Below are 23,576 nucleotides of genomic sequence, written 5' to 3'. Positions count from 1 at the left end.
GAGGTGAAACATTGATCTGTGTATGTTTTGATTAACCTAATCATTGTCAGTGAAGTGGATTGGGGGAGTGAAAGAATTGAGGGGAGAGAAAGGAGAAGTTGTAAATTTTTTTCCTTGCAACTTTACAAATAATAATTAGGTTCTTATGTAATGTATATTCTTTGTAATGGAGAATTAAGTAGTTGTTTTTAAGAGTCTTTTATATATAATTCAGATGCAAATAGTATGCACTCAGCTATCACTTGAGCACTAGAGCAAGTAAAGGGAGCATACTACGACTGCTTTACTATTCTGAATTTTTTTATCGCAGAAATGCTCTGGTAAGTACAACAAGCTCAAAAGCAGAATAGCATGATGAAACTACTAGATATTATTAATGAAACCTTTCAGTTCCAAACTGTCAAGACCTTCGCTAGAAATTTGTTCTAAAGTACGCCCATTAGTACTACTATAAGAGCAAAGCAACATGCTTCTTATATTGGGAGATAGACAAAAGCAGAGGTTGCCTTAGTAGGCTTTCTCACCTGGATCAACAGAAAAAGCAACTGAAACTCGATCGATGAAAGTTGGAATGTCAAGGTTTACTCTTAAAGTCTTCGGCAGGAGGAAGATACAAGAGATCGACCTTGAAGCAAGTAAGGTATGGTGGGTGTCATCATCTTCATCGATATTACCCACCAGATAGACTTGAGAAAAGACTTTCAGGCATCCTGAGAGTAAGGAGAAGCTGGATCTAAATGTACTAGAAAGAGCCTAAAAGCTTTTATATATAGGAAGAATATTTTACATGAAAATACTTCTACATAAAAATAAATGTTAATAAGATTTCATCGGAATTTTTTTTTGTTACAAGAAAAACATAATATAATATAGTTTGATGTTAATTTTTTACTACATAATAATATAGTCCACTTTAATTTTTTTGTAAATTATTATAGGAGTTAAATTCTCCTATGGGAAGAAATATATTTTAACAAGAAAGTACCTTCATTAAGTATTAATTAATGTATCAAATACAATAACAAATTTCGTGGTACATTCTTTTTTTTCTAAGATTAAAATGTGTTCTGAATGTTTTATTGGTGATTCTTCATATCTATAATTTGTGTTATTGTCTTTAGGCTCATGAAGAATGTGAAACGACTTCATGTTGATATGGGTCAAACTTAGTTTATTTTATTGTGTAAAAAATGAACTCGCATAATCACGTACATAAATAATATTTTCTCTTTTTTTCATTGTAGATTAAATCAGCTATTGTTTATTAGCCATCATTAAACCACATCCCCTAATATGTTTTGCATAATTTGAGATTTGGTTAACCAATTTTTTTATTAGTTATTCAATTGTACGAAGTTCAATCTATGCAACAAGGGTTTTAATTTAAGACTTTTTGTCCACTTTGCTCATCATTTCATACTCTTCTATTTCATCAGTTGTTTATTATATTTTTAATGATCAAGATATTAATTGACCTATCAAATATAATAGATGTATTCCCCGTGCAACGCGCGGGTAAAAAACACTAGTTTTTATTTATTTAATTTATACGAGTTATGGAACGTCATAGGTCAAAATTAATATTAAATATTAGTTATGAATTCCATAAGACACATATTATTATTTTAGATTTGTTGAAGTATTAATCAACTAATAATTAATATTAATAATAACCTTAAAAGTTAAAGGTCACCCAATAAAAAAAACTTCCCTATCCCTTCCTCTTGAACTTCCTTCGTCAGTGTAATTCTATAGACTTCTACTATTAATTGAAAATTACTTAAAAAAATTTATGGGGCTAGACTTCCGGCTTTCTCTAAAAGGAGAAGTTTTTGCAACAATGAGGGTAAAAATGTAATTTAATACTTTAATACACACGGGTGAAATTTTTTCCAGGGTCATATACGTAAATTTATGAGTAAATTAATATGAAATCAATCTTGGTCATTCATTACTTCTAATCCTAATCATTGATCTTTTTATTATGAAACCTTTTGTACAAACTTTTATATTCCTGACTGTTTTATTTGTTGCTTTTGTAACTCCTGATTATAAATTATGGAATGTTATAGGATAAAATTAATTTTAAATACGATGTCACTAAAAAAAACATATAGTGTATAACTGTTAAAATAAATGTCATTCAATAAAAAAACTCATAATTCTTCCTCTTGATATTTCTTCGTCAATGTCATTCTATGGACTTATACTATTAACTTCAAATTATTTTTAAAAAATTATTTTATTTATTTCATATTAATTAGTTATGAGCCTAAAAAAGAAAAACTTAATATTAAATAAAATCTTACAAAAATACTACTTTTATTTGTAAAGTACAATAAAATTGTTATATCAAAAGAATAAATTTAAAGCATCAACTAGATAAACAAGGACAAACGACACAAATAAAAAAAAACAAATGCACTCATAAGAAAACCTACGACAAAAAAAAAACACAACTAAAAACATAAATTAACACTTCGACAAAATACACCTAATTATAAAAAAATATTATTTTTTCTCATTTTCATACGAATAAATAATTAAAAAAAAACATAAGAAAACACAATAAAAAATTTAAAAGTATGCCCTCGTGCAACGCACGGGTAAAAAATACTAGTAAATTATATAGTTTTGAAGCTCATTGATTTTTTTTATATTGTTAAGAAAATAAGCTAAAAACAGCTTATGGTAGGCCATAAGCTGTTTGCGTAAGCTCTCCCAAATACTGGCATAAGAGCTTATGCGATGCTTATGCTATCACATAAGCTCAAATAAGCTCTTCCAAACTCAAATAGTTTTGAAGCTTATTAATGGTCAAATTAGTCCATATAACGAGTTTGATTTTAGTTCCGAGTTTGAAAAATGATTGGACTATTTTCACCATTAACCCAATTTATTATTATTTTTATTCTTATTATTTTAATGAAATTTCACCACTACTATTTTTATATTTTAGAAAACACTAAACTTACTAATGATATTTTTCAAGTGAAAGATAGAGATGAAGTTATATCGAGTTGGAACGATTATGAATCGAAACGGGTAAATAGTCACATTGATCCCTGAATGTTCGCACCGACTTCAGAATCGTCCCTGGATGAATTTTATTAGGCTCGCGGTCCAAAGATGTGGCAAAAAATAGTCATATTAGTCCCTGACGTTAAAATCCCCTAACGTCCGTTAACCCAATTAATAAAAGTCAACATTATCTTTCTAATTTTCTTTCACTTTGGTCCCTTTCTTCTTTCTTCCACCCTCTTCACCCCCTCCTTCCATCATTTTCACCAAAACCCACCCCCCATCATGCTTCAGAAACCCACAATCTTCACCTCCTTCATCTTCATCTTGTTCATCTTCACTTTATTCATCTTCATCCCCTTCTTCCATCATCTTCACCAAAAACTCCTCTCCTTCTTCATCAACCCATTCCTTTTTTTTTTCTTTTTTTTTTCATATCATCATCATCAACACTCTTCTTCTCCTTCTTCAACCAACCATGCCCAAACCTTCTCTCCCAGATTTAACACAAACCCAACTCAGATTTAACACCATCACCGCTCTCATAAAAAAATCACCTTCACCATCTTCACCCATCACCTTCAACAAAACCCAAAAAATAAACTCTAATCCTAAAAAATAAAACTCTAATTTTTTATTGAAATAAATCGAAAATAAGCTATATATAAGCATAAGCTCTTTTTCATTAGCTATCACGAGTAGCTTGCGAAAATTAGCTCAAAACAGCTTATGTAGACCATAAGCTATTTGCATAAGCTCTCCCAAACACTAACATAAGAGTTTATGCTATCAGATAAACTCAAATAAGCTCTTTTAAGCGGAGCCTATATTTATTAGGATTAATGGTCAAATTAGTCCATAAAACGAGTTTGATTTTAGTTCCTAGTCTGAAAAATGATTGGACTAATTTGACCATTAACCCAATTTATTATTATTTTTATTCTTATTATTTTAATGAAATTTCACCACTACTATTTTTATACTTTAGAAAACACTAAACTTACTAATGATATTTTTCAAGTGAAAGATAGAGATGAAGTTATATCGAGTTGGAACGGTTATGAATCGAAACTATTGAACCATAGTAACTTCTATTCTAGAGTACTCAAGTACTCAACACTTAGAAATTAGAATGAAGCATTTATATATTTATATATATATATATATGAAAGATTGTTATTGTGTTTGAGTTATATTGTAATAAAATGCCGGGTCTTAATATAATTAACAATGGAGTAAAGTAGAAGAAATAGTATAATAAAATAAAAAAACACTTTTACCTGCTGCTCTGCTGAAGGTAAGATGAGATAAAAGGTTGCCCGCGTAAAGAAGTCATTTTTCCCTCCATAATCCCTTCTTCCACTCTCCACTCACAACACTGCTGGAATACAAGTCACTCACAATCACAATCACAGGTAACATAACACTTACTCCCTCATTTTCCCTCCCAATCTCCATTCCCTGTTTTAATCACTTTTTTTTTTGTGTGAAAATCTTGGGTTTTGCAGAACACTGCAATACGCTTCAAGCTTCAAGCTTCAAGCTTAGGGTTTTCTGTTATTACGAGGTGAGTGTAGTGTAGCATCCATTGTGAGTGATTTACTTGCTGTTGATGTTACTTTCTTGTTTGCTCTGTCTGGATGGTTCTTATAACTGCATTTAAGGGATAGGGGTTGCTTTGGGTAATAGGGATGTCTTTGACCTACAAGATCCCTGTTACTCAAACTGCGATTCTCCTTTTCTCTCCAACAACTGCCTATGGTGGTTATTTCATCATGCAATTGTCATTCATGCTTATTTAATGAACTACACTTTACACTTACTCCCCCATTTTAATAACTTTTTTTTGCTGCATTCCCGGCTAGTTCCTATTCAACACACACATCTTCAAAACTCTAGTCTGAACTTGGAGCCCGTCAGTGAAATGGCGTCGCTGAGTTCTGATAACACCAAAGGCGTCTTCATCGACACCAACCTCGATACGCACTTTGCAACCGACGTTTCTGTCCACGACACCGTCTGGGACCTCAAAAGTAATCTTTGTTCTTCTCCCTTTCCCTTTCATTTGGTTTATAGTTCATACTTTTCCTTTCATTATTCATGATTTGCATACATTTTATATGTAGAGAGAATCAAGTCAGAACACCCTTCACAGTTTCCCAAATTTGGGCCCATAAATATTCATGCGATTAAGGTACCGTATATATACTACTATCTCTGCTGTTTTTGAAGCCAGCCATCATGTTTGTTGTTGACTGTGTTGTTTTGTTTGAAATCGTTTTGTTAGGTTAAGCGCAAGGGGTGCTTTTATCAACTAGTTGATTCCATGTGTGTGAGAGTTGCCTTTAATGGTTCCAAGAAGAGCTGGTTCCTTAGTGTTGAGGCTTCCGCATTGGGGGAGGGTGCAAAGAGTGACCAATTGGTTCCTCATGCTTCTCCTAACCAGGTGGCTAGCCTTGATAATTTGCAGTTGCTTCAGTTGGAGAACAAGCAGGGTGAGGGTCAAGGAATTCATAATGTTAGCCCGTGTGTTTCAGAACAGACTGATAGAGGAGCTGTTAAAAATTTGAAGGCAAGTGTTAAATTAGTTGGCAATAATGAAGATGGGATTCCAGTGCATGGTTCCATTCCGGAGGCAGAGGAACGTGACTTTGTAAATCGTGAAGTTCTCCCAAGTTTACATATTCAATGTGAAGTCGATGGGTCCGTTACAAGCATTAAGGATGTTTGCGATGTCCGAGAGGATGATCTGCCAATATCTGTGCCAAGTTCAAACAGAAAACGGAGGAGCAAAATGAAAAGAAGACGGGCACAAATCAAAGAGTTGAAAGCTCGGGTGGGAGTTTATCTTTTTCTTTATTCTTCATTTTCATATCAGTTTTTGTTTTTATCTTGGTAACCGTGATCCAGTTCTACCAAAGTAAGTCTCGGTAGTAACCTCTAATGGTTCAATAGCGGAGGGAGAGGAAATTTCCCCCCTTCTATCCATTTTATTCATTGTCAATTTGTCATAGTTTCATAGACTGACTTTTTTTGTTGCTGTTTTGGCATCAAAGGTTTGTTTTTAATTTTGTTGCCAATTTTAGTCACTTGTCTGCAAAGTAGGTTGGTCTACTTTGCTGTCCGCATGACTGCTTTTCTCACAAATACTTCACAATTTAGTGTCTGTCCCTGTCAAGTGATCAATTAAAGGAAAGGATGCGTCCTATTTATGCCATAATTATGGACAAAGATATTACTTTTAAGAAGTTAATGCCACATATTGAACAATAAAAACTAGCTGTTTATCTGAGAGAGCTCTTTTGTCTGCCATTTAAAGTACTTGTGTAAGCTGTGCTTTTAAAAATAGTGTCATGTTTAAATATAGGTTCCATACATAGACAAAGAGATAATTTTCTTTTAACCTATCCATATTGGGGACTTAAAGTCTTCTCGATGCACTATGCTTGACAGTGATAGACCAGGCAAATGAATAATGATATAAGTTGTTCTTTTGGAATGCCTGTTAGTCTTATTTTGTCTGCCATTTTTCATTTTCAAGCATCTGGAGAGACCAGGGAAAGGAAAAAGAACTATTTGCAATGATAGTGGAGTTACTATTGCGGCTGGGAAATCTTGCAAAAAAAGAAGGTTTGTGAAATATGATGTTGATAAATTGGTGGTTGGATCCTTAAAATTAAGATTAAAGCCCAGATCCTTCTTTGCAGAACGGATACCCTGAACACCAAAGATGGTGCTCTCTCTTGCCTTTCTGGTGGTGTCACTATTGACTATCTTCCTGATAATAATAGTTCTGGACCTGATGCTGGCATATTTAATAAAAAAAGATCAACCACTGGTGGTTCAGATGAGAATGAGCTGATCAAATCTACAACTTTGTTTGTTGAAGATACCCCACTTGTGCCACAGACTTCAATAGATAGAAGTTCTAGTGCTGAAAAGTCCAAAGATTGTGATCAGGTTGGTGATTTACTGGCTTACCCAATTCAAATGAGGGATCATGTATTATGTTTCACATATTTCAGTGCAACAAGGGGGATTTTGCCATGTGCCCATGTGGATATCCGTTTTGTTTTCCATGCATCCAGAGTTGGGTTGATATGGGATGTGCCTTTTTCCTTTCTTTTACGTGCCAATCTTATAAATAAAAGCATATTCATTGATTAATGATTAGAGTAATCTTCTCTATTGCTTGTCATTTTCTTTTGAATAGATTTCAAATTTGTGTTCTTGTGTTTTTCAGATTCTCCCTAAAATTGTAATTTAGCTTTTGTTCAACCTAGACTAATTATGTTCTTGACTTCTCAATGGGAATTTAGTGCTTCCTAATTGAGCTTGTTGCACAATATTTTCATAATTCAACTGTAACACAAATGTAGGTATAAATGTTATCCAGCCAAAGGTGTTAAAATACACCTTCAACTTTGAAGGTGCTTTCAAAATAAAGTATTCAAATTTTAATAATGATTTTTTTACTCCTTTTGGGCGTGCCATTAGCAGTCAAATTACTTCTTAAATTTTTCTTTGCAAAATTGATCTCTCATGAACTTTTTCACATATTGAATTATATCAGATCTTGTGCAGAAGTTACTATCATGAATACTCATGACTTACTAATGAATGTCGCATGGATTATAATACATTGTTTTGATTTTCTCATGGAGTTGCTTTTGTTTTCATGTGGAATGTTGAATGAATTATGTAGATCTTGTTTATCCCCCATGTACCTTTTCTCTCTAAAAGTAATCTGAATGTTTATTTCATTCTCATGATTTCTTTTCAATATTTGTAGACCTCAATGGGAGAAATATTAACCTACCCTTTGTGCATGACAAATTTTGTGATGATCCAGAAAATTGAGCATGCAGCCACCACTGATCAAAAGTTATGCTCCCTGACAATCCCATGTGACAATTTGGCCTCAGGTACTTTGATCCCTATGGATCAAGAGTTGCCAGGTATTAGTTACTATAAGCTTATCCATTAAATATAGTTTGTCTTTGTGCTATGCAGGGTCGTGTTTCTTTCTATTTTCAACTAAAATGAAATCTTACTACATGACATCTTTGAGAGTTAAATTTTGCTTGAAATTATTAGAGAGGCCAGAAAAGGAAAGAAAATATAGAGAAGAGGAATAATTAGCAGAGATAGGCACAGGGCACATCAGGTAAGGTTTAGATTTTCGTATAGAATTAAGTTTCATTCACACTTCCATTTAAGTGGAAATAGAGTGGAGAGATGAGAGAGATAGGAAGAAAAGAGAGAAAGTAAAAATGTGATGGATGATACTGATATGATTGAAAGAGAAGAGAGATAGGTAAAAAATGAAGGTGAAAATGACGTGGGAGTGTGAATCAATCATACCTCTTTGGTATATCTATACTCCAGAGTCCTGACGACTAGACTAAAAATAAAAAAACTTCAATGGTGTGCCGTTGTGCTTACGCAAAGCCGGTCATAGAATAGAGGGATTTAACCTGACTCTCTTATGCTCTTTTGTTTAAATTGGACGGTTCATATATTTCACAGTTTGATTAATTTGCACTACTGCCACATGTTTGAAATAAAAGCAAATTTACCCAAAAATATAAATAATAAGTGAGCTAGATATTATAGTATTATGGTCTCTGATTTGTGTGTAAACGGATATTCTCTGATTTGTGTGGAATAATTTTGTTCGCTATAAACCTTATTTGAAGGAAGGTATATGTTCTTAGCCCTGAGTTTTGTGTGTATTTCTTTCATGCATGTATGTTCACCCTTGCAGGTATCTAATCCTATAGTCAGAGAGCATAGTGGAACCAATCACCATCATCATTGAAATCAACTAAGAGAACCAGCAGATTAAATTTAGATGGATACTTAATGTTCAGCTTTCTTTTGCTGCGGTTCTGGTGTCACCTGTGTTCTATTAGTACATACATTATCATCTTGGAAGACAATGGATATGTGAAGCAGTGTCCTTGGGATGGCTATGCAGGAAACTATTTTTTTTGACTGGTTAAATTAGTTTCCCATTGACTTTATTATGGACACTGCTTATGACTTGTTTTGATTTCTTTGGCTCGGTTAACAGCCTTGTAGAGGCTAACTTGTGAAACATCCTTGGATATGAACTGTACCAAACTTTGGATTGAAGTGTTTTGTTAATGAGCAATTACTTAGCTGATTATGTTGTATGGTTTTATTTCTCTATTAGTCATATGGCGTATATAATGAATCTGGAGCAGACATACATTTTAATGAATCAATCCTATTGAATTTACGAAATAGAGAATCATTTAAGAAAACGAATGACTTATAATTGAAAGTTGTGCATTGCTGAACTAAATATATAGTGACCGACGAGAAATTGAAGTGATAAGCCTTTTTAGTAGTTTTGGTAATATGAAAATTGTTATGGGAGACACTCCAACTGATCACCCCCCTGAGTTGATCACGCTCTCTCACCCGACCAATATAGGGTTTCACAACCTCGATCGGCCAACCAAGTAATTATGGGCTAGGAACCAAGATAAAAACACGGAGCTTGATGATGTACTAGGCACTCATGACCGTCTCGAACCACGCAATCCCAAACTCTAAAAAAGCCAAGGCATGGAGAACTTAAGGTACACATTAATCTATCCAATTTCTCAGTCCCTTAACTCACATTCTGACTTGAGCGTCAGAGTGACATCGCAGGTACCCCTCTAGGGCACGATGAGCAACGCAGCACCGTGGAGATCATCATTTTGCCACCCCCACCTCTCTCGCAAGAGTTTCGCCGCTCCCCTCTCTTCCTACCCTTCCCGGGTAGTCATTTAAAGTAGCTTATAGCTTATAGATTATATACGCTTATGGTGTTTTTAACAAGCCATTTAAAGTAGCTAATAGCTTATAGATTATATATAGTTTTGAAGCCCCGTTTGGAAACACAACTTAATTAAACGCTTATGGTCATAGCACTTATTCTTAAGCGCTTATTCATAAGCTATTTTAAATTTTTTATTGAAATAAATCGAAAATAAACTATATATAAGCATAAGCTCTTTTTCATTAGCTATCACGAGTAGCTTATGAAAATTAGCTCAAAACAGCTTATGTAGACCATAAGCTATTTGCATAAGCTCTCCCAAACACTGACATAAGAGTTTATGCTATCAGATAAACTCAAATAAGCTCTTTCAAGCGGAGCCTATATTTATTAGGATTAATGGTCAAATTAGTCCATAAAACGAGTTTGATTTTAGTTCCTAGTCTGAAAAATGATTGGACTAATTTGACCATTAACCCAATTTATTATTATTTTTATTCTTATTATTTTAATGAAATTTCACCACTACTATTTTTATATTTTAGAAAACACTAAACTTACTAATGATATTTTTCAAGTGAAAGATAGAGATGAAGTTATATCGAGTTGGAACGGTTATGAATCGAAACTATTGAACCATAGTAACTTCTATTCTAGAGTACTCAAGTACTCAACACTTAGAAATTAGAATGAAGCATTTATATATTTATATATATATATATATATATATATATATATATATGAAAGATTGTTATTGTGTTTGAGTTATATTGTAATAAAATGCCGGGTCTTAATATAATTAACAATGGAGTAAAGTAGAAGAAATAGTATAATAAAATAAAAAAACACTTTTACCTGCTGCTCTGCTGAAGGTAAGATGAGATAAAAGGTTGCCCGCGTAAAGAAGTCATTTTTCCCTCCATAATCCCTTCTTCCACTCTCCACTGGCATGTGCACCCTCAGCCCTGCAAACAACAAACAGATATCTTATTAACTCTCCAATGTAAACAATCTATCAAATGAAAAACATATAACAAGGCATAAATTAAACTCATATAATTTTTGTACCTGTTACTTGTTGTTGTTCCAAAGTGCATCACATGATTTGTCCATGCCTTGGCAAATTTTTCCTTGTGGACCAACCATGTAGTAGAACAATAGGAGGTAAAGTTGCTGTATTTGTCCTTGCACATATTAAACAATTGCATCCATTGAACTTCAAATTCTTCAACTGTTGCAGCATCCACCACCTCTCCCCACTTCCCCATAACCAATTCAGCAAAATCATCTGTACCAACATAGAGTTTGCACTTTGCCAAAACACACTTGTTGATGTGCCACAAGCATAATAAATGGCTGGTGTTGGGAAGGCTTTGCTTAGCAGCACTCAATAAGGCAAGATCCCTGTCAGTAACAATCACCTTAGGCAACATGGCTTGATCAGCTAATAGAGACTTCATACACTCCAGTGCCCAAACGTAGTCATCTGTACCCTCATTAACAATGTAGCAAAAGGCTATGGAGTATGTCTTATCTGTGGAAGTCAGTCCAACAATCTCAAGCAATGGAATTTTATATTTGTTTGTCTTGTATGTGCAATCCATAATCACTACATATGGAAATGTGTTGAACAGTTTGATAGCATTTGGATGAGCCCAAAATACATCCCTAATGACTTCCGATCCAGGCTCATGTCTTTCAAAGTGGACGTACTTGTCACCGTCCAACTTCTTCAACAAGTGTTGCATTTCTGTCAATGACCCGCGGAGGGATTTTCTTAACCTCTTGCAAGCACCATAAATCTGAGATATGGTAGTCAAGTTTAAAGGATTGTTTTCCTTCAAAGTCAACAGCATCTTTCTCGGTGGAACCCAACTCTTTGACATTTTTTCCACTTGCTCCTTCTCTTCGGAATTTAGACGACCAACAAAATTGTGGCCAAGTAGTGACCTAGCTGGTTCATGGTTGTGTGTACCTTCCATCACCTTTAGCCGCCAATCTCTATCTATGCCATTTTTCATAGGTCGTCCTTTTAGTCTAAAAGGACATTCTGTCTTTTGTGTTCTCGTTCCTTCAACAAGGTCAGGGTCTCTGTAGGGAACATACTTACCATGCTTCTCGCACCCCAACATGACATAAGCTTTTCTGCTTCCATTCCCACCGCTATCTGACTTTGTGATCAACACAACATATCCATTTTCAATCGCAATTCCATGAACCCAATTGATAAGATCATCACGGGTAGGGAAAATCTGTTCAATGATGCATACCCAACACACAAACAAGGCATAAACAAGGGTGATCAAGACATAATAAGAATTGATATATTACACTTTCAAAACAATGCAAAAATCTGTTCAAAGAATACCTGATCAGTTGTAAATAAATGCGAGACATCTATACTTATACACGGGGGTACAAATGCTGGTGGTGGCACCTCTTCAGGTTGAGCATTGTTCAATCCAACTTCAATCAATTGGGATTCATGAAATAAAAATGATTCTGTCATCCCTGGAAGAGAATACGGAACTTTATTATCCATATTGCATACGGAACTTTATAATTCGTATTGAATACGGAAATTTATAATTCGTATTGAATACGGTATATTAATTTTCGTATAGACTCCGAAACTTTATATTCCGTATTTTAACACATCTCAGAATTCAGAAAATCATCATTCTAACTACTTAATCTACTTAATCTAACTACTTAATCTAACAACTTCAACTACTTAAACTAACAACATACAACAAACAACTAACAACACTTACCTCAAATGCTATCTTTTTGCATCCAATGGTGGAGAGCTTGCCAATGAAGGAGTTGGTGGTGGTGGTAGGAAGAATGGAAGTGAGGATGAAAGTGAGGTAGGAGAGGGTGAGAGAGAGGGTGGTCTGGAGGCATTGAGGGGGTTAAGGGGGCTGGTGAGGGGTTGGTGACGGAGGAGTAATGGTGGAGGGGTTGGTGGAGGGAGGAGTAATGGTGGAAAAGGTGATGACTGTCAGAGTTATAATACGGAATTTTAACTTCCGTATTCTATTTTATTGAATACGGAAGTTTAAGTTCCGTAGGGCATTTATGGGTTAAAAAAAAAGAGGTGGGGCGCGGAGCCCCATGGGGGGCCCAAACCCAACTCCCCTTCTTCCACTCTCCACTCACAACACTGCTGGAATACAAGTCACTCACAATCACAATCACAGGTAACATAACACTTACTCCCTCATTTTCCCTCCCAATCTCCATTCCCTGTTTTAATCACTTTTTTTTTTGTGTGAAAATCTTGGGTTTTGCAGAACACTGCAATACGCTTCAAGCTTCAAGCTTCAAGCTTAGGGTTTTCTGTTATTACGAGGTGAGTGTAGTGTAGCATCCATTGTGAGTGATTTACTTGCTGTTGATGTTACTTTCTTGTTTGCTCTGTCTGGATGGTTCTTATAACTGCATTTAAGGGATAGGGGTTGCTTTGGGTAATAGGGATGTCTTTGACCTACAAGATCCCTGTTACTCAAACTGCGATTCTCCTTTTCTCTCCAACAACTGCCTATGGTGGTTATTTCATCATGCAATTGTCATTCATGCTTATTTAGTGAACTACACTTTATTTGAAATTCTCATCTTAATTCTCAAAATAGAAAATGGAAACTGTTTTCATCATATTTTAATCTAATATATATTATCAAATACTTAGTTATATTCCCATATTCATTTTATCCGGCAAATAGTGGTCATTGAGTTTCTTGCGTTTTGGTCTCATACTCTCCCATGCTTTATTAGTAACACGCAAAGAAATGAAAAAATAAAGCAGAGAAACTAATAATTGAATTTGCATTTTGGTCTGAAGAAAAATGTCAAGCCTCGACCCAGAAAATACAAGAGGAAAGCAGTTGACAACAAGAAAAAGAGGCTGAAACGGAAAAAGCCTATTTGGTCTGAAGAAAAACTTCCTGATGTGGTTAATAAGGTTAACAAAATCCTCTCTGTATCTGAGAAGAAGGATGAGGCATACAAGAGAATAACCTCTGACATTAAATGGGTGCCTCCACAATCCGATATATGTCTTATTCAACAGGAACATTTCCAGGACCCTTGGAAGGTGATGGCTATATGCATACTTTTGAACAATACTACTGATACTGATGAGGTATGTAACGTCATTTATACTTTTCCCTCTATTCTAACCTAATGTTTTATGGTTGGGATTGTTCTTCATATTTGTTGCATGTTTTCCATTTGACAGATTATTTTTTTGAGGAGTGAGTATGTTTCTCAATTTGATAGTCATAGCTGTTATTAATGAGCAGTGTCATTCATCTGTTGATCTGCTTTAGAAGGCTGCCTTTGATGTTGATTTTGGCTTTCTCTGAACTGTTTATTATGTGTGCGTTGATTCATTCACACTCACACTTCACTCTTCTCTTTCATTCATTCATTTCACTCATCACATCTCTTACTTTCTCTCTCTTCTCTTCACTCTATATCCACTTAAATGGGAGTGTCAATGAAACTCATTTCATTTTTCTGTTAAAAGTAGTGTTCTGGTGTCATCTTAGAAACAAGGAACTGAGTGTTAATATTTTATTTTCTTTGGGTCTTTATGCTAAGTGGCAAATAACCTTTTCATTGATTTTGATGTAATATTTTGGTAAAAAACAAGGAGTAAGATTCATTGTACAGTTTATGCAGCCTTCTAGTGTGTTGAAGAGGAATACTTAAATCTTAATGGTGTGTTGTTTCTTTGCCTATAATTTTGACATGTGAGAGCTATGTTTTTCACTTCCTCTCTTATATTCTGCACATGAATGCTTAAATAATGCTGCTCTCTTGAACTCCTATAAACTTTTTGTCTTTATTTGTTGTAGATTTTCTAGTATAAACCTGCTACTTGTTCTGTTCTTTTACAAAAAGAAATTCCCTTGACCATTTCATGTAAATGATGAGTTTAGAGTTTAAAGACTCTATTTAGTTTTTGCTCTTAATTTCCTTGATATTGTTGTGATACTTGGTTTGACATCATACATGAAAACATTTGCAAATAATTTTATAGGATGTGATGACTGCCTTAATCTTCTGGCTGTGCATTTTAAAATTTCAAGGCATAGCTTGGTGAGAATAATTCCGGACAAGAATACATTATCTGATATTCTGATGCATTACAATCATTATGACAACATAGATTTTTTTATTGCATATGTTTAATATAGGAATTAATACACTTATATTGAAGATTGTGCCAATAGAACCAGCGTTCATTGCCCAACGTTTTTCTGCTTTTGTTAATCATCTTTCTTTGCTCTTGAGGTTTTCATTTGAGATGAATCATAAAGAGATGTTTAAAAGTTTAAATTGCATGGACTGATTTACAGTTGAGATAATGCAGGTAAGATTGGCTATATCAAACCTATTCAGTTTATGCCCCAATGCAACAACTTGTACGCAAGTTTCAAAAGATAAAATAGAAGAGACAATACATGACATACTTTACTACAAGCAGAAGACAGCTAGGTTACAGAAGTTTTCTGAGGAGTACTTGAATGAGAATTGGACACATGTGACATATCTTCACGGCATTGGCAAGTATGTTATCTTGTACCCTTTTATTTGACCTTTTTCTGGATTTGGGTATGGCAAAGTGAGTCTGGAAAAGTGAGAAGTCATAATCATTATTCATTAACTAGAGCATTAACAGTTGAGTGCATGTTTGAAAATTCTTCAGTCTGGAAAGAAGCTTTTCTAGGTAGCTTCTGAGTCTCAAAATTGATTATGAGAAAAGAGAAGTTCGTCCAAACTTGATATGAGAATGAAATAATTTCATAATGTGCTTGCGTATGACCATAATTTCAACTATTGATTTCAATCAATTGTGTAACTCCAACTTTTTGTCACTTTGGAGAACTCAATCTTATTTATTATTTGTTTAAGCAATTGTGTTTTTTTTTTGTCCACGAATTCTCTTTCAATTAGGTATCTCAATCTTATTTATTATTTGTTTAAGCAATTCTGTTTTTTTTTTGTCCACGAATTCTCTTTCAATTAGGTATGCAGCTGATGCATATGCTATATTCTGTACGGGTAAATGGCAGCGAGTGACACCTGCAGCAGGTCAGAACGATCACAAGCTATTAGATTATTGGAAATTCCTTCATACTATTAAGCATACTTTGTGAAAGATTTGGGAGGAAAGGAAGTTCTACACCTTTGCAACCTGTTCTGTTTATCTCTCTTGTTAGTTTAGTTCACTTGAAAACAATTAAAGTAGGAATTCAACTACTGAAAGCTATGATTCTGAATTTATCTTCAATGACTGACTACGCGTTCATGAACATTAAGCTTTGCATATCAAATACCTTTGATGAAGAGACTTAACTTTGGATGTAATGTAGTATATATGTAGTTATAATCATCTGATACTTGGCGATGGCTACTTTGCTGTTGTTTCCTTATTATGTCTTGTTTTTTGGATTGGTATGATGGTATGCTTGGATTATAATTTATATTATATTTGATGTGCATTTCATTAAAACAAAAATGTACTGTTATAGTTTTTAGCTTTGGTTCTGTGGGTTAGCATTGATGTAATCAAACTTTGAGCAAGAAAATTTTCAAATTGAACATTTGTTTATTACCGATAAATAATTGGTCTAATGGTGCCATAGTGTTTTCTTATAGTGTTTCACACCTTTTAATTATAGTGGTTTTTTTTTTTTTGAACGTAATTATAGTGGTTACTATGGTCCATACTGCGAACAATTTCTTACATGTTAAAGGAATTGAAAGATTTCTCAATAAAGTGTGATGCCCTGCTAAACCCCCGACAACGAGGTAGGAGTATTTAGTTTGTTATTTATTTTAATGAAAACACGTTTTGTGATTTATATTTCAAACAGTAATCTCTTCCTCTTGTAACCAAAAAATATTTCAAACAGTAATAAAGCCCTTTTTATATTTATTAGTTGTACTCTTTAGGTCTTCAATGGGCTTAAAGATGAGATGTTGGAATTAGATGAGAAAATTCTAAAAAAATGAGATGTATTATTATTATGTATTAACTAGTTATTTAAAATTTAGAAGACTAATAATTTCTGAATTTAACTTCTTTTTCTGTTAGGTACATTTTTATAGGATGAGGTTGTTAGTGTCCTTTGGACTAGTTTTTGCATTCTAAGATTTCACTATAGAAAAGGGAAGCTTAAAGGAGCATCTTAATGGTAAATCTTGAAAGGAGGGAAACAATTTAGGAGAGAGCATCTTAATAACTTTAACACTATTTTAATTTGGTGGATGCTGGCATACAATTTGAATTACCCCTTAAATTGGAGTATGTGGTTCTACGTACGATGCTAATAGTGTTGTGATTGTACCGGTAAACTTTACAAATTAAAGCATGTCCAAAATCAGCTATGCAAATTTTTGACAGCTAGAAACTGCACACTTCTCATTTTATTCCCTATTGCAATTAATTATAACCCTAAATTGATGATGGGTAGGGGAAATCCATGCAAAATTGGAACTCTTATGTAGTGTTCTGCCACTTTTGTGGAGAAGCGAATTTGGAATAGTTCCATGGAAGAGTTTTGAGTTGGGCATTAGTTTTAGTGCGATCCCTTTTATTTTTTGCAATTACTTAAATACCGTTGAAAATAATTTTTATCTGTTAGCTATCCTCTTCCTATTATCGACCAACCTCACCACCACCATTCTCTTTCTATCATTCACCATCCACCACTGTCTTCTTCTTCAATCTCACTGACCTACATCACCACAATCATCTTGTTCATCTAGCCCATCACCATTGTATATCTTCACCATCGAGGTTGGCGTCGCAATTACTCCTCTTTTCGTGGTGTTTTTTCACGTTTTTTGCCATGTACATCGTCTTTTTTCCGCATCCGCAGTAGGTGCAAAACACACTTTTTCCCTATCTCGTATATTTTCACACTTAAATGAGAAATTGACACGGTTTTCGCACTTAAAAGTGCGGAATGTAAAAATGTGATGGGTGATACTGATATGATTGAAAGAGAAGAGAGATAGATAAAATGAATGTGAAAATGAAGAGGGAGTGTGAATCAATCATACCTCTTTGGTATATCTATACTCCTGAGTCCGAGTCCTGACAATTAGACTAAAATTAAAAAACGTCAATGTTGTGTCATTGTGCTTACCCAAAGCCGGTCATAGAATAGAGGGATTTAACCTGACTCTCTTATGCTCTTTTGTTTAAATTGGACGGTTCATATATTTCACAGTTTGATTAATTTGCACTACTGCCACATGTTTGAAATAAAAGCAAATTTACCCAAAAATATAAATAATAAGTGAGCTAGATATTATAGTATTATGGTCTCTGATTTGTGTGTAAACGGATATTCTCTGATTTGTGTGGAATAATTTTGTTCGCTATAAACCTTATTTGAAGGAAGGTATATGTTCTTAGCCCTGAGTTTTGTGTGTATTTCTTTCATGCATGTATGTTCACCCTTGCAGGTATCTAATCCTATAGTCAGAGAGCATAGTGGAACCAATCACCACCATCATTGAAATCAACTAAGAGAACCAGCAGATTAAATTTAGATGGATACTTAATGTTCAGCTTTCTTTTGCTGCGGTTCTGGTGTCACCTGTGTTCTATTAGTACAATACATTTCCACATGTATATCATGTAGGAAGACAATGGATATGTGAAGCAGTGTCCTTGGGATGGCTATGCAGGAAACTATTTTTTTTGACTGGTTAGATTAGTTTCCCATTGACTTTATTATGGACACTGCTTATGACTTGTTTTGATTTCTATGGCTCGGTTAACAGCCTTGTAACTTGTGAAACATCCTAGGATATGAACTGTACCAAACTTTGGATTGAAGTGTTTTGTTAATGAGCAATTACTTAGCTGATTATGTTGTATGATTTTATTTCTCTATTAATCATATGGCGTATATAATGAATCTGGAGCAGACATACATTTTAATGAATCAATCCTATTGAATTTACGAAATAGAGAATCATTTAAGAAGACGAATGACATAATTAAAAGTTGTGCATTGCTCAACTAAATATATGGTGACCGACGAGAAATTGAAGTGATAAGCTTTTTTAATAGTTTTGGTAATATGAAAATTGTTCTGGGAGACACTCCAACTGATCACCCCCTGGGTTGATCACGCTGTTTCACCCGACCAATTATAGGAATTCACAACCCCGATCGGCCAACCAAGTAATTATGGGCAGGAACCAAGATAAAAGCACGGAGCTTGAGGATGTACTAGGCACTCATGGTCGCATCGAACCACGCAATCTCAAACTCTAAAAAAGCCAAGTCATGGAGAACTTAAGGTACACATTAATCTATCCCATTTCTCAATCCCTTAACTCACGTTCTGACTTGAGCCTCAGAGTGGCATCGCAGGTACCCCTCTAGGGTACGACGCGCAACGCAGCACCGTGGAGATCATCATTTTGCCACCCCCACCCCTCTCGCAAGAGTTTCGCCGCTCCCCTCTCTCCCTACCCCTTCCCGGATAGTCATTTAAAGTAGCTTATACCTTATAGATATATGCTTATGGTGTTTTTAAAAAGCCATTTAAAGTAGCTAATAGCTTATAGATTATATATAGTTTTGAAGCCCCGTTTGAAGACACTGCTTAATTAAACACTTATGGTCATAACGCTTATTCATAAGCTATTTTAATTTTTTATTGAAATAAATCGAAAATGAGCTATATATAAGCATAAGCTCTTTTTATAAGCTATCCTGAATAGCTTATGAAAATAAGCTAAGCTCAAAACAGCTTATGTAGGTCATAAGCTATTTGCATAAGCTCTCCCAAACACTGACATAAGAGCTTATGCTATTATATAAGCTCAAATAAGCTCTTTCAAGCGGAGCCTAAGACCCCGATTGGTAAAACAGCTTAATTAAGCGCTTGTGGTCATAAGCGCTTATGATATAAGCGCTTATTCATAAGCTATTTTTAAAAATTTATTGAAATAAATTAAAAATAAGTTGTATATAAGCATAAACTGTTTTTCATAAGCTATCCTGAGTAGCTTATGTAAATAAGCTGAAAATAGCTTATGGCAGACCATAAGCTGTTTGCATAAGCTCTCCCGAACACTGACATAAGAGCTTATGCTGTCAGATAAGCTCAAATAAGCTCTTTCAAACTGGAATTTATTAGGATTAATGGTCAAATTAGTCCATAAAACGAGTTTAATTTCAGTTCCTAGTCTGAAAAATGATTGGACTAATTTAACCATTAACCCAATTTATTATTATTTTAATGAAATTTCACCACTACTATTTTTATATTTTAGAAAACACTAAACTTACTAATGATATTTTTCAAGTGAAAGATAGAGATGAAGTTATATCGAGTTGGAACGGTTATGAATCGAAACTATTGAACGATAGTAACTTCTATTCTAGAGTACTCAAGTACTAAACACTTAGAAATTAGAATGAAGCACTTATATATATATATATATATATATATATATATATATAGAGGATGTATCATGTGAGAAAGGTGTTCTTATGTGAGAACATGAGAATAAATCATGACCGTTAGATCATGTTATGAACGGTCTAGATTAAAACAATTTAATGCTCACATGATCACTTAAAAAAGTCATGTGACTTTCTTAAAAACTCACATGACTTAATGTTTTAATCTGGACCGTTCATGATTAGATCTAACGGTAATGATTTATTTTCATGTTCTCACATAAGAACACATTTCTCACATGATACATCTCTATATATATATATATATACTAGTTTTTAACCCGTGCCTTGCACGGAGAATTTAATTTTGGACTTATTTTTGTTAATCAATTAATATCTTTTTTTATTTATTCTATATAGGTATTTGATTTATTTTTCGTTTTTTACACATTTGTGGTGTAGGTTATTTTTTTTTGCAAAGTTATGTGTTTAAGGGTCGAAAGCACATTTAAATTGACGTATGCACGAAGATTTGCAAACATAAAACGATTTTATTGAATATTTTAGTAACATGGTCAATATACGAAAAATAAATGTCAAAATGTTTGAAAGTCACCACTGAGATCAATTTACCAAAAAAAGACACATTGTCAACGTGGGTAAAGACATAAAAGTGAAAGTTTAGCACATAGGCTATTTATTTGTAAACAATCTTGAGGAAATGCTACCAATTCTTTGAAAACTTGATCTTTTTGAACATTTTTGCATCGTTACTTCCAACAACTCCTGTTATGGATCCATCGTCTGAACGACGTTTAATAAGTGTGTTGGAGTCTTCAATTATAGGTGGAGGTGTGTTTCGTTTAACACTTTTAGTGATTGTCCGCAAAACAAACATATTTTGAAATAGTGATGACCAATGTCTAAAACAAACCTATTTGACAATAGTGATGACCAATATCTCAATCAGAGATTTTACATTTGAATCGGAAATATCAAAATTCATTATGTAGATATAAATAATCATTATTTGAAATTATGTGTGGTTCCTTGCAAATTTTCAAGACGTTAAATGCTGATTTAAACCACCTTCCGCATCTATCCTTCCCTTCAACCTTGAAAAGAAATTCTTTGTGCACTAAATCTACAATTTCTTGTGGGGGGGTCTTCCATGTTCCCGGTCTACATTGAATTTAAATTAAAATGAAAAAATTAATATATTATGAATTAAGTGAGCAATGAAAATGTACCTTTTTTTGACATGACTATGTTTACCTTTTCCATTTTTTTCAATATCTCGTTGTCTTTTTTGTTCATCAGATAACAACCTTCGCGATAAAAAACGGTAAACGTGGCAGATCCAGTATCATCAGCAACATTAAGCAACAATTTGTACCTGATGTAAACATTAATAATAAAATAAACTGAATATTTTACAAATTAATTTATTTATTGAATTTGTAGATTATCGTATGGTAGGAGTGACATGCTTGTTACATTTTTCACAATAATATTGTGCTCCGTCAGAGTATGCTGCTGAGTGACATTCACAGTTATGGTAATACCAATCATTTGTGCTCAAAATTTTCTTAATCGTGGCATATCTAATGAATATTGTACGTTGTAGAAATGAATAAAATGAAAAAAAAAATCGTAGTTACAACTGATTGTTAGATTAACAGTGATGATAACATATGTAAATGTAAATACTCAATAACATGTTTTTTTAAATGGGAAATGATTGTACTTGATTTTGTTGTTATTTTTTTAGATAGTAATTTATTTATAGAAAAAGTAATTAAATTTGTATAGTGTAAACTTTATTTTTCTAAAAGGAGGGATTGTAGTGTCTACTGTTTTTATAACTCAATATAAAACACACTATTTAAGATCCATTAAATACGTTTATATAGTAACAAAAAAAATGTTTATATAAGAGTTTTTATATTTATTAAATGATAATTAAAATACTCGTTAAAAGACCTTTAAGTAGTTTTTTTTTTAAATACGGTATTTACTTTTAAAGAATTTTTTTAAAATTTATTTAAATTTATTTTTTTTTAAAAAAATTTAAATAAGTGTTCCATCATTTTTTTTACAAAAAAAATTAAAACGTTTTTTTTAAGAATTGAATATAGTAGTTGTTGTTTTAACTGTTGACTATGAATTAATCTTTTTAAAAAATGTTCAAAACGTGTATCAAAATCTTTTTTTCCTATTATAACGTTATGAATTTAAAGCAATTAAATTCAATGAAAGAGTATAAGAGTTTATGGTCTAATTAATTGATATTTTATCTCATTATTCATGTGTTGTTAATTTCCCATAATAGGTGATTATTAAATTAGTTTAATAAGTATTTAAGTTTGTAGTCAGTGTTTAAAAAACTCTAACCCCATGAATTTTGTATTTAAAATGCATTTTTGTTTAATGTACTAACATTAAATGTTTATTTACTAATTTAATAATTTATTCATTAATACTAAGTTAATAATATAATAAGTAATTGTTTTATTTAATTAAAACATTGAATGAAAATCAATTTCTATTTTTTTAATAAAAAATGTCTAATAAATTAAATTAAAAGTGATGAGAACATACCGATCTGCAAGTAACCAAATTTTCAATACTTGTGCTTGGGAAAAGCGTCAGGAACTCATCTATTTCAGTAACGTTTAATCTTTTAATCACAACGTTCATTACTTGAGTATGAAGTGCGTCACACTCAAATAATCTGCGAAGAAACAAAAATTATGTTGTTATTTGTCATCTAAATTTGTTCAAAGTAATATGAAATCCACAGTACATACATACCTTTCTCTGTAGGACACTGCTTGTGGAATGTCAGGATTGAACATTACTTTTGTGCAGTTTAACCCAGTAGTTAGTTTATATTCCCCTGGAAAAACAATTAGCGATCGATTGTAAGTTTAAGTTTGAACATGTTGATTTATAATATAGAAGTTTATGTTTGTTTGTTGCTCAAAATAATTAAATGTACTTTGATGAACTGTTACAACTTCCAACAATATGATAATAACAACATGTTTGTGGTCTTTTGAATTTAGAAGTGCATCCAATTCGTCGACAAATTGGCCGTATAAAAAACATTTAATTTTTTTTGCTGAAAAAAATTAAATAAAAGTTGTTAACTTTCTTCCGTAGGAATTTATAGAAATTAATAATACTAATTTGTTATTGATAAAAACAAATTTACCCTTGAGATTCAATTTCAATGTCTCTGCGCTGCGTATGGACTCCGTTCCGCTCAAATTCGTTGTAATATCCGACGTGCGTTACTTCTCCCATAACATA

General features: G+C 33.3%; 3 protein-coding genes across 5 annotated transcripts; 2 read left to right on the top strand and 1 right to left on the bottom strand.

Moving 5' to 3' along the window:
- The first annotated feature begins 4,247 nt into the window (after positions 1-4,247).
- LOC130737529 (uncharacterized) lies at positions 4,248-9,193 on the top strand. 3 transcript variants are annotated; one of them, XM_057589324.1, is made up of 9 exons: positions 4,248-4,436; positions 4,530-4,588; positions 4,887-5,054; positions 5,148-5,215; positions 5,309-5,857; positions 6,563-6,651; positions 6,729-6,981; positions 7,874-7,979; positions 8,789-9,193. In XM_057589324.1, exons 3-9 carry the CDS (start codon positions 4,946-4,948, stop codon positions 8,794-8,796), a joined length of 1,182 nt encoding a protein of 393 aa, XP_057445307.1. In that variant the 5' UTR covers positions 4,248-4,436; positions 4,530-4,588; positions 4,887-4,945; the 3' UTR covers positions 8,797-9,193. The 3 variants fall into 3 exon arrangements, with proteins under 3 accessions (XP_057445307.1, XP_057445305.1, XP_057445306.1); XM_057589322.1 differs by having other exon boundaries at positions 4,249-4,436; positions 7,814-7,979; XM_057589323.1 differs by lacking the exon at positions 4,248-4,436 and having other exon boundaries at positions 4,443-4,588; positions 7,814-7,979.
- Positions 9,194-10,655: 1,462 nt separating this feature from the next.
- On the bottom strand, positions 10,656-12,857 carry LOC130737528 (protein FAR-RED IMPAIRED RESPONSE 1-like). Its single transcript, XM_057589321.1, has 4 exons — positions 12,592-12,857; positions 12,186-12,328; positions 10,886-12,069; positions 10,656-10,782 (listed from the first exon to the last, which is right to left on the bottom strand). The coding sequence occupies exons 2-4, from the start codon at positions 12,324-12,326 to the stop codon at positions 10,725-10,727; spliced, it is 1,383 nt and encodes a 460-aa protein (XP_057445304.1). The 5' UTR covers positions 12,327-12,328; positions 12,592-12,857; the 3' UTR covers positions 10,656-10,724.
- Positions 12,858-12,934: 77 nt separating this feature from the next.
- Positions 12,935-15,984, top strand: LOC130736015 (methyl-CpG-binding domain protein 4-like protein). Its single transcript, XM_057587876.1, has 4 exons — positions 12,935-12,997; positions 13,662-13,961; positions 15,198-15,394; positions 15,855-15,984. Exons 1-4 carry the CDS (start codon positions 12,935-12,937, stop codon positions 15,982-15,984), a joined length of 690 nt encoding a protein of 229 aa, XP_057443859.1.
- Positions 15,985-23,576: the final 7,592 nt, after the last annotated feature.

Source organism: Lotus japonicus, chromosome 2 (genome assembly GCF_012489685.1).
Source record: "Lotus japonicus ecotype B-129 chromosome 2, LjGifu_v1.2".
Taxonomy (NCBI): Eukaryota; Viridiplantae; Streptophyta; class Magnoliopsida; order Fabales; family Fabaceae; genus Lotus; species Lotus japonicus.
This window is presented reverse-complemented; position numbering and strand designations above follow the sequence as displayed.

What these genes read in the sequence shown, in the direction of transcription:
- LOC130737529 (XM_057589322.1), top strand. Translation starts at nt 4,946, where the DNA reads ATGGCGTCGCTGAGTTCTGATAACACCAAAGGCGTCTTCATCGACACC. An exon ending in TAAATATTCATGCGATTAAG is followed by an intron (nt 5,216 to 5,308) that starts GTACCGTATATA and finishes TCGTTTTGTTAG; the next exon opens with GTTAAGCGCAAGGGGTGCTT. An exon ending in AGTCCAAAGATTGTGATCAG is followed by an intron (nt 6,982 to 7,813) that starts GTTGGTGATTTA and finishes CAATATTTGTAG; the next exon opens with ACCTCAATGGGAGAAATATT.
- LOC130737528 (XM_057589321.1), bottom strand. Translation starts at nt 12,326, where the DNA reads ATGACAGAATCATTTTTATTTCATGAATCCCAATTGATTGAAGTTGGA. An exon ending in ATTTATTTACAACTGATCAG is followed by an intron (nt 12,070 to 12,185) that starts GTATTCTTTGAA and finishes ATCATTGAACAG; the next exon opens with ATTTTCCCTACCCGTGATGA. An exon ending in GGAACAACAACAAGTAACAG is followed by an intron (nt 10,783 to 10,885) that starts GTACAAAAATTA and finishes TGTTGTTTGCAG; the next exon opens with GGCTGAGGGTGCACATGCCA.
- LOC130736015 (XM_057587876.1), top strand. Translation starts at nt 12,935, where the DNA reads ATGGGGGGCCCAAACCCAACTCCCCTTCTTCCACTCTCCACTCACAAC. An exon ending in ACAACACTGCTGGAATACAA is followed by an intron (nt 12,998 to 13,661) that starts GTCACTCACAAT and finishes TTTGGTCTGAAG; the next exon opens with AAAAATGTCAAGCCTCGACC. An exon ending in TATCTTCACGGCATTGGCAA is followed by an intron (nt 15,395 to 15,854) that starts GTATGTTATCTT and finishes TCTTTCAATTAG; the next exon opens with GTATGCAGCTGATGCATATG.